This window comes from Marmota monax, unplaced genomic scaffold, assembly GCF_021218885.2.
Source record: "Marmota monax isolate L192 unplaced genomic scaffold, Marmota_monax_Labrador192_F-V1.1 WCK01_AAM20220418_F8-fsc00024, whole genome shotgun sequence".
Classification (NCBI taxonomy): domain Eukaryota; kingdom Metazoa; phylum Chordata; class Mammalia; order Rodentia; family Sciuridae; genus Marmota; species Marmota monax.
In genome coordinates, this window is record NW_026695224.1 from 19,965,828 (window position 1) to 19,975,609 (window position 9,782).

Consider the following 9,782-nt stretch of genomic DNA (forward strand, 5'->3'; position numbering starts at 1 on the left):
CGCTGCGCTCACTTCCTCCGCCCGCCCCCCGGGCCGCCCCTCGGAGGGCGGGGAGCAGGAGGGGCTCGTGCCGACTCCTCCCAGAGGGGGGCCTAGGTGGCGCGGGGACCCTGGGCAAGGAGTACTCCCCTGAGAGAAGGACCGATTCCTGTGTGGCTTTGGGTGAAAGGCTGCCCTCTCTGAGTCCCACCTACGTTACTCGTAAAATAGCGGAAAGGCGCTTTCACTCTTTGGGGTTTTCTGGGGGCTCGGTGAGATGGGGCGCCGGGTGCATTAGCTCTGAGCCCCGGATCTAGTGAGTGAACAGCATTTCTGTTACATAGAGAAGGGGATGGGTAGGCAGGACGGGTTCAAAACCTCAGGGACCAGCCCAAACCTGCACAGAGCCTCCAGACATCCCCTGATAACACACCCCATTAACATCATCAGTTTCCCGCTTTTCCGCCGTGCCCCTTCGCTGTAGCCTCTCCTATTGGAACCTTCTGGGAATGAATCCTTGCCTGGAGGCTGCAACTTTCTCCGTAGGAAGGAGCACCACGCCCGGCCCCAGCCCCATTTGCCACTTTGGGACAGCACACTGGGTGATTAGTCTAGTTCTTTCATTTTCTTTTCTTTTTTTTTTTTTTACTGTCTTACCTCCACAGGGTTCCTTCACCAGAGCCGTTTACTTCTTTGCTCCCCCCACACACTTTCTACTCCACTTCCTCAGATAACTTACGGGGGCTTTCCTTTAGCATCTTTATCTTTCTGGACCCTCCTGTCCACTTGCACCCTTCCCCTTCTATCAGAAAAACCCAGAGCCCATCTTCTTGTCTATCTCCATTCTTCTCCCTTCTGTGTCCCTAAGAACATCTGTCAACCTCAGGCTCTGCGCCTTCTGATTGCCGCCGCCTCTCACTTTCCAGCTCTGGAGCAGAATCTGAGTCCCATCGCCTTGCAGGGCGACCTTGATCCTACGGCTACTGATCCCTCCTCATGGCCATCGCGAGTGGCGCCTTTCGACTTGACCTTCCGCCCCTTATACCATCCTCGGCTACCTTCTAACTGGACCCTTCCCCTGCTCACTCCTCTCCTGCGCTCTCAGGAGAGGGTGAAAGAGCTCCTTTTGCTGAGAAACCCCTAGCTTGGCTCTTAGCTGACAAAGCCCTGCTCTAACCATCCCGCTTACCTCTACAGAAGCCTCCTACCCCACACCTCGTCCTCCTCCTGCCGCGCATCAGCCCTTCAAAATCTCACCTGCTGACTCAAGGATCTTCTAGACATCACCCACTGTTCCCTCTGGGGGGAACTGCCTCCCTAGGCTCTGCTCCCACCCTCACAGGCCAAACTCCTCCTTACCTACCACCCAGCCCCAGCCCCATTTGCCACTTTGGGACAGCCGCAAGGCTTTTCAAATACTCCCTCCACCCACCTCCTACACGGATTGCATTCCCCTGGGGCACGTTCCCATCATGGTACCCACTCCAGAAATGTGTTGGTGAGATCCTCTTATTTATGTTAGTCGTGTCAACTAGACTATGGACTTCACAAGGACAGGACCCTGTCAGTCCCATCACCCTTGTATCCCCAGGACCTGGTCCCAACTTTTGTGGTGATCTACCATTGAGTTACATCTTTTTTGAGACAAGGTCTCACTAAATAGCTCAGGCTGGCTGGCCTTAAACATATAATCCTCTGCTTCAGCCTCCTGAGTAGCTGAGAGTAGCTGAGATTATAGATGTAAACCACAACCCTTGGTTCATATATATATATATATATATATATATATATATACAAACACACACAAATATATATATATATATATTTGTAGTTGACACAATACCCTTATTTATTTATTTAATTTATTTATTTTAATAATTTTATCTTATTTATTTATATGTGGTACTGAGGATCAAAACCAGTGCCTCACACATGCTAAACAAGCGTGCTACCACGGTACTACAACCTCAGCCCCAATTTATTTATTTATTTTTTCTGTTGTTCTGAGGATTGAACCCAGGGCCTTGCATGTGTTAGGCAAGGGCTGTATTGCTGAACCACAACCCCAGCCCCCCAACTAATATTTTTAAAGTTGTTGATGGACCTTTATTTTATTCATTTATTTTATATGTGGTATTGAGAATTGAACCCAGTGCCTCACATATCAGAGGCAAGTTCTCTACCACTGAGCCACAATCCCAGCCCGTAACTCATTTTTTGAGTAAAGAATGAATAGGTAGCTGATCCTTGTGGCCCACACCTGTAATCCCAGAGGTTCAGGAGGCTGAGTCAGGAGGACCACAGGTTCTAAGCCAGCCTCAGCAACCTAGCAGGACTATGCAAACTAGTAAGAACTGTCTCAAAATAAAAAATAAAAAGGGGTGGGGATGTGGCTCAGTGGTTAAGTGGGTTCAATCCCTGGCACAAAAAAATATATATATATGAACGAATAGGTGCCCCATTGGTCCTCCCTAATGTTCTACAATGGTTTCCAATTTTGTCCCACACATCTGCAGCCTCAGAGTGGTCAGGTGCTGTGTGGAACAGACAGGTCACTATAGCCCAACCAATAACCTTAGAGGGAACTCTGGGGAACTTTGCAACTGGTAAACAACTTCATCCATATCATTGACTAACCAAGCAGCCTGTACCATCAGATTCCTCTCAGGAAAAATAACTTCACAGGCAAATTCTAAAGATATTTAAAGAGCTAGGCACAGTGGTACATGCCTGTAATCTATTAGGGAGACTGAGGCAGCAGGATCAAAATGTTCAGGCTGGCCTGGCCAATTTAGGAGGCTACTCAATTCCTTTGTGACATTCTCTGCTCAAAAAAAAAAAAAAAAAAAAGGGCTGGGGATGTGGCTCAAGCGGTAGCACGCTCACCTGGCATTGTCAAACAAAGATGTTTTGTCCGCCAATGACTAAAAAATAAATATTAAAAAGTTCTCTCTCTCTCTCTCTTTAAAAAAAAAATTTTTTTTTTTTTGGTGGGGGGAAACTGGGAATTGAACTCAGGGTAATTCAATAACTAAGCCACAACCCCAGCTCTATTTTCTATTTTATTTAGAAACAGGGTCTCACTGAGTAGCTTAGCACCTTGCTGTTTCTGAGGCTGGCTTTGAACTTGCGATCCTCCTGTCTCAGCCTCCCGAGCTGCTGGGATTACAGGTGTGCATCACTGCATCTGGCTCCCCTGTCTCAAAATTAAAAAAAAATAAAATAAAAAGGAGCAGGGATATAGCCAAGTGGTAGAGTACAAGCCTCAGACTGGTTTCAAGCCTCAGTCCCCCGCCCTTACAAAAAAAAGATATTTGGTGTGTACAGACATTAAAAAAAAAAAATCTATCAGGAAGATTTCTGGAGTACATGGATAAAATGTTTTAAATTAGGGCAGGTTCTGTAGTGCACACCTATAATCCTAGAGACATGGGAGGCTAAGATAGGAGGATCACAAGTTCAAGGACGACCTCAGCAACTTAGTGAGGCCCTAAGCAACTTAGTGAGATCTTATCTCAAAATAAAAATTAAGCAAAAAAGGGCTGGAGATGTGCTTAGTGGCAAAGCACCCCGGTGTTCAATCCCCAGTACCAAAAAATTTTTTAATTAGCATAATAAACATTTAAAAAGGTAAGTGAATATTAGCAACATGAAACAAAACATAAAAAGAGCATGCAGGAATACAAGGTATGAAAAATAGCATTATTTCATGAGGCTGCGGTTGTAGATCAGTGATAGAGCACTTGCCAGCATGTGTGACACACTGGGTTCAATCCTCAGCACCACATAAAAATAAATAAATAAAAGTATTGTGTCCATATACAACAAAAATTTTTTAAAAAGAAAAATAGCATTATTTCAGTGATCAACCTACATACAAATCACCCCCAAGACATGTTGACCTAAAACAACAATCAACAATATTTAGCACTGGAAATATAGCTCAGTGCTAGAGCCTAGCATGTGTGAAGACCTGGGTACCAACGCCCAGCACCAAAATTCAATAAATAAGTAAAGAAAATCAGAGGACCGTATCTGAAAAAGCTGACATATTTATAAATAATTTTTTTCCACTAATATCAAACAAGTTCCTGTTTATAAATACTACCAGCTTATGTCTGTAATCCCAGCAATTTGGGAGGCTGAGGCGGGAGGAACACAAGTTTGAGGCCTCAGCAACACAGCCAGACCCTGTCTTAAAATAAAAAACAAAAAGGTCTGGTGATATAGCTCAGTGATAAAGAGGTCCTGGGTTCAATCACCAGTACCAAACTAAACCAAACTAAACCAAATTATAAAAAATAAATAATATCAGATCAGCTTCTTAAACAAATTGAACCTTTCAGAGGAAGAGGGGAATCCACACACAGTAACACCCACTAAACCCAATTCCTTTGTGACATTCTCTGGGCTCAGGTTTTCAGCACAAGAAGAGTCCAGTGAGCAACTCTGTCCTTCCTGAGAAACAAGACTGGAGGTGAGTGGGAACCCCTCTCCTTAAGCAGCTGAATGTATAGGCCACAGGTCCCCTCACCAATCAAGAACCTGCCTGACCCTACACCCACCATGAAGAAAGGACACTCACACGTGGCTCCAAGTCTCAAATTTTATTTTCACCACATTCTGGGGACAGAATAACAAGGATTGGGACCTTGTGGAACTTTGCACAGTGATTTCTGGGGGATACTGGCCAGATCACCAAAGCCAGAGGATGAGGACTGGGAAGACAGCAAGACCCACAAGGCCTGGAATTGGATGTGGAGAAGCGTTTGAGGGCTTCTGCAGGTCTTGACTACTTGGCCAGTTGGTCTTCTCTGGGTGTGTAGTCATGTGTTTATTCAGAGGCTGAGGCAGGAGGTACGAGTGGCAGGACCTGCTCAGCTGCCTGTCTAGAAACTCAGCCTCCACAGGGCTCTGTCCACTGCTTTCCTCTCTGATCTAGAGTGAGAGAGTCAGTAGCCATGTACCCCCACAGCAGCCTCCTGACCTGCTTAAACCATGAACCGACCATCCTATTGTCCAACTCAGCATACCTGTTCTACTTGTCTGAAGACACGCAGTAGATTTTCTCGAAGTACACCTTGAAGCTCTTCCTCACTCCAACCCCGTCTCAACAACTCTTCTATCAGCACTGGATATGTGGATACATCCTCCAGCCCCTGAGGAAACCTGTGTAGCCACCTACCAGTTAGCTGTGGGACCTTGGTTTCAATCCTGGTCTAGGACCTGGAGTCCTACCAGCCCTAGTCACAAATGACTAAAACTGAAGGTTAAGTTCTTCCAGCTTGTGAATGCAACTTTGGAAGTGCCTTCAAGACTGGAGTTCTGAAGCCCTAGCGGCCAAGCAGATGGTCAGCCCACAGTGGTCTGCTGGGGGAGTACTTAACAAGTGTGACCACCCGAAATGGGTCCACTGGGCCACAGGAAGGACAGGGCCAACCTAGAAAACAGGTCCTGGATGTGGAATTAAGTCTAAAGGACCCCCTTCTGTACCCCAGCCCAGGCCAAGTCCAGGGGAAGAACTCACCGGCCAGACCCATCATAATTTCCGCCAATCCCAACGAACTCAGACCCAATGACTTTCCTGATGTGGTCAAAGTGATCTAGAAGGTGAAGGTTTATGATGGGCAGTTTCGGCTGGAGTTGGAACCTGGGACCAGCCCTGATCTGAGGAAGCTTTGACTCTGTCCACAGAATTCCAGATCATGGCAGCTGACCTCATAGAGCTCAGGGTCAGTCGTAAGTCCTGGAGTGGCTACAGACAAAACACTAGGCCTGGAGCAGACCTGAGAGCCACCACTTTGAACTTCTTCCTACCTCTGGGTTCCTTGAGAACCCAGTAGGAGCTCTGCCTGTCCTGCTCAGAGATGTGGGAAATGAGAGAGAATTGAGAGTAAAAGTGAGGCTCAAGCAGAGATATCAAACCCAACGGCACTGACTGGGGAGATGAGTTTGCTGCCTCTGGGTTGTTGAAAGGTCTGCCATTGCCCAACATGTGCTAGACTGCTGGATCTTTCCTGAGACCCCACAACCACAGTCCAAGCCAGAGTTGCACAGAGTAGAGCTCACCTGCAACGGTAGACACGTTAGCTAACAGGTTGCACTGTAGCACCCCCATGGACAGAGTTACCATCACGATGCCACCATTCTTCTTCTATAGGGATAGACAAAGGCACACTTAGTTCAGCCCATCTGGCCTGATGGCACACTTCCCATGCTGTGAAGGCCCTGGTAGGTCAGTACTCTGTCCTAGCTTCAGGAGTTGGCAGGTACTTCCCCTTTCTGGCTTTGTGGGTCTCTGGGTGTAACTGATTTGGCCTTGGGTTTCAGAGATGAAGGAGGGTTAACCACCTTTGGGTACAAGGGTATGTGAGACCTGGGCCAACAGCTTTTTTTTTGTTCAGGATCAAGAATCTTTAGATGAAACATTCCTTTTGATGAAGCTCTGGGTGTGAGGGCTGGGTGGGCACTCACCAGAAGCTGCAGTATATCATCAGCAACATTTAGCAAATTGTCGCATACAGTCCTGGTGGCTGAGTGGGAGAAGATCACGGGAGCCCTTGACACCTCCAGGGTCCGCCTCACCAAGGTGTCCGAGGCGTAGGACAAGTCTATCATCATGCCTAAGCGGTTCATTTCCTCTACCACTTTCTGCAGGGACAATTGGGTTTGGGGGAGAGAAGGATGGGGTGTCGGGTGCAGAGGTGTGTATACAAATCAGTAGGGAAGGTAGGATAGGGTATGGAACAAGAGTCCTCACCTCACCAAAGCTTGTCAACCCACTGACGTTGGTGTAGAAGTGGTATCTGAACTTGGTGGAACTCTCTGCCCTGTAGGACAGCCAGGGGAGAACAATCTGGCTGGTCATACCTTGGACATCAGAATGGATGCCTTCTGTCTATCCATCCATCCTACCTCCAGAACAAGTGAAGACCCAGGACCTGCTGGGAGTATAGCCTTCCTCTGTGGACCACTTTATCCTCACATCTGGTCAGGCCCATCCCAGTAATGAAGCAGTTTTCCCTCCCTAATCAAGCAGAGTGCTCACCAAGGTGTACTGCAAATGAAGGTGAGAGTCAGGTAGCGAACTCCCAGCAGATAGAAAGTGCGCAATACAGAAAGGCTGCTGTCCAGTGAGTGGCCACCCTCCACACCAATAAGGCAAGCCAGTTTTTTAGTGTTGTTCAGACCTAGAAAAGGATGGAGAGTCAAGTGCTCAGAGCCCAGGGACAATCACTGGAATAATCCCTGGACTATCCCTCCATCTACCAGCCCACCTTCAGCTGAGGTCACAAGTTCCAGTTCAGAATAGGAGTCACACATGCGGCGAATGACATCAATCTGCTCCAGGGAATGGCGTATGGCATCCCGGTCCTGGGTCTGGCATGGGATGTAGGCTGACCAGAACTAGTGCAGTGGGTATAGAATGAGCCCAGGATGGTCTCCATTGCCCTAGGCCTGCCTCAGTCCCCTCCCCACAGCACCCGTTTGGGTTTGTGACCCCAAGTGAGGCACCACATGACCCCATGGTACTTTGATGACTAACTAATAAGCTTTCTGCCAATGACTAAATTGGACTCATGACACATCATGGACTAATTCCCATGTATGCAAATTACCCAGGCCAATTAACCATCCTTTATGACTCCAGCAATCCCCACGCTCACCAGGGATTTTCTGGTCATTTCCAACCTATCTCCAAAGAATCCAGGCACCCATGCAGCTTATCTGTCTTGGTCTCTACACTCTCTAACATTCATCTTATGGCTCACTGCATGCCTATGTACCTAGTCACCCAAAATCTGCCCCCACCCCCAGGTTTCTCTAATCCCAACATTCTCCAGCAGCCATGCTGGTACTGTGTGTGTGTCCCTATGGTACCTGAGCTCCCACAAAGCCTTCTCTAAGCCTGTCCAGGCTGGTCTGGCCACGGCTGAAATTGTGCAGATTCACATCTTGCAGCCTGTTCTGGAAAAGCTGTCTCAGGAGCAGAGGTAGGTCATTGTGGCTAGTAGGGTCAAAAGGAGATCAGAATGGGGCTGGGGTTGTGGCTCAGTGGTAGAGTGCTTGCCTAGCACGTGGGAAGCCCTGGGTTCCATCCTCAGCACCACATAAAAATAAATGAATAAGGGTAATGTGTCCAACTACAACTAAAAAAATATATATTAATTAATTAATAAAAAAAAAAGGAGATCAGAATGGGGACATGGCCTCCTGGTCAAGCAGGACATAGCAACATGCTTGTGCCTACCTTTCCTCACCACCCCCAAGCTCCATCACACATACAATATGGAGACCCCTGAGGTCTGACTGGAGAGAGTAATGGGGTAATAGGGTAGAGGACACCCACCCCAATGGAGAAAGGCTGAGAGACCCTCCAGGGGTGGTGTGAGAGGGACTGCTCCCTAGCCCTGCATGCTCAGAACCTACCCTGCCTAGGGGTGTGCTCAGCCCCTAGTCTTTCCCAGGAAGTCACCTACATACCCATCCACAAGCCGGAAGTCACTCATCAGGGTCCTAGCCCGCTCTCGTAGGCCCGGGACACGGGGGGTGCCCGGTGTGGGTGGGGAGACAGGGGTGCCTGGAGGGGTTGGGGCACTGGGAGTGCCCGAGGCGGTTGAGGCATTGGGGGTGCCCAGCGTGGTCTGGGAGTGGGTTAATGGCTGCGGAGGCAGCAGAAGCAGAAAGAGCAGGAACGGCAGACATAGCAGAGCCCGCGGGTGGGGCGCCCAGGGACCTTCCAGGCCAAGGGGGAACATGATCCGCGGAATGGTGTGTGTGGGGGGGGAGGCGTGATGAACGAGATGCCTGGGAGGGGCGAGTGAAGGGCAGGGGGCACAGACGGAGTACCGACCGTACATTCAGGTGGATGCAGCCTCGTTTGGAGGTCGCTACGCTGGCACCCACGTGCTGGGATCCTTTGTGCTGCGAAGCGGAGTCGCCAGGGGGCACCGCAGTGCTCTCTCCCCAACTAGGAGGGCGCCCCCCTGGGCCTGGAGGGCTTCCTCTATCGATACGGGAACTGGGTAAGGACCCAGGAATCGGCCTAATTTCAACTCTAGCCAGAGCCACCTTGGGGTTCAGCTGCCAGGTTGTGCCTTGTCCTTGAGGGTCAAACATTCCATGAAATTCTATGCTACTGCTCAGAAAAGTGAACTGGATCTGTATGGTGTTTGTTTTGCAGTACTAGGGACTGAACCCAAGGCCTCACGATGCTGGTCTTCATCACTGAGTTACATACATCCCTAGTCCTGGATCTGTATGTTTTCACTGTATTCTCTACAGACTGTAAAAATAAAAATGAAGCTGGGTGCGGTGGCAGGTGTAATCCCAGAGGCTCGGGAGGCTGAGGTAGGAGGATAAGGAGTTCAAAGCCAGCCTCAGCAACATGTTGAGTCCCTGTCTCTAAATAAAATATATAGAAAGGGACTGGGGATGTGGTTCAGTGATTAAGCAGCCCTGGGCTCAATTCCGGTAATAAATAAATAAATAAACAAACAAACAAACAAACGATTTTTATGGGAGACCATGTTATTGTAGCCTTTAGAGTTGAATTTTGTTTCTGTACAAAACATTCTTCTGTGTAAACTCAGGGGTGGGCTACCAGTGAGCTACATCCCCAGCCCTTTTAAATTTTGTTTTCAATAGGATCTTGCTAAATTACCATGCACTGGCCTGGAACTTGAAGTCTTCCTGCTTTAGCCTCCTAGTAGCTGGGATTATGGACACGCATCATGTACCAGTGTATTTTTCTTTTTCTTTTTTTTTTCTTGGCATTGTGGATTTTATTTAGAGACAGGGTC

General features: G+C 48.4%; 1 protein-coding gene across 2 annotated transcripts; it reads right to left on the reverse strand.

The window, feature by feature from the left end:
- Positions 1-4,571: 4,571 nt before the first annotated feature.
- Dpep3 (dipeptidase 3) lies at positions 4,572-9,152 on the reverse strand. 2 transcript variants are annotated; one of them, XM_046435174.2, is made up of 10 exons: positions 8,834-9,152; positions 7,861-7,987; positions 7,257-7,386; positions 7,028-7,169; positions 6,740-6,809; positions 6,454-6,630; positions 6,049-6,133; positions 5,507-5,582; positions 5,013-5,148; positions 4,572-4,917 (listed from the first exon to the last, which is right to left on the reverse strand). In XM_046435174.2, exons 1-10 carry the CDS (start codon positions 9,097-9,099, stop codon positions 4,675-4,677), a joined length of 1,452 nt encoding a protein of 483 aa, XP_046291130.2. In that variant the 5' UTR covers positions 9,100-9,152; the 3' UTR covers positions 4,572-4,674. The 2 variants fall into 2 exon arrangements, with proteins under 2 accessions (XP_046291130.2, XP_046291129.1); XM_046435173.2 differs by having other exon boundaries at positions 8,464-8,934.
- Between the last annotated feature and the right edge of the window lie 630 nt (positions 9,153-9,782).

Excerpts from the sequence above, each read along its gene's own strand:
- Dpep3 (XM_046435173.2), bottom strand. The coding sequence starts at position 8,840 with ATGTACGGTCGGTACTCCGTCTGTGCCCCCTGCCCTTCACTCGCCCCT. Across the intron at positions 6,810-7,027 it reads TTCATTTGCAGTACACCTTG|GGCAGAGAGTTCCACCAAGT; the intron begins GTGAGCACTCTG and ends GCTGTCCTACAG. Across the intron at positions 5,583-6,048 it reads TAACGTGTCTACCGTTGCAG|ATCACTTTGACCACATCAGG; the intron begins GTGAGCTCTACT and ends TTCACCTTCTAG.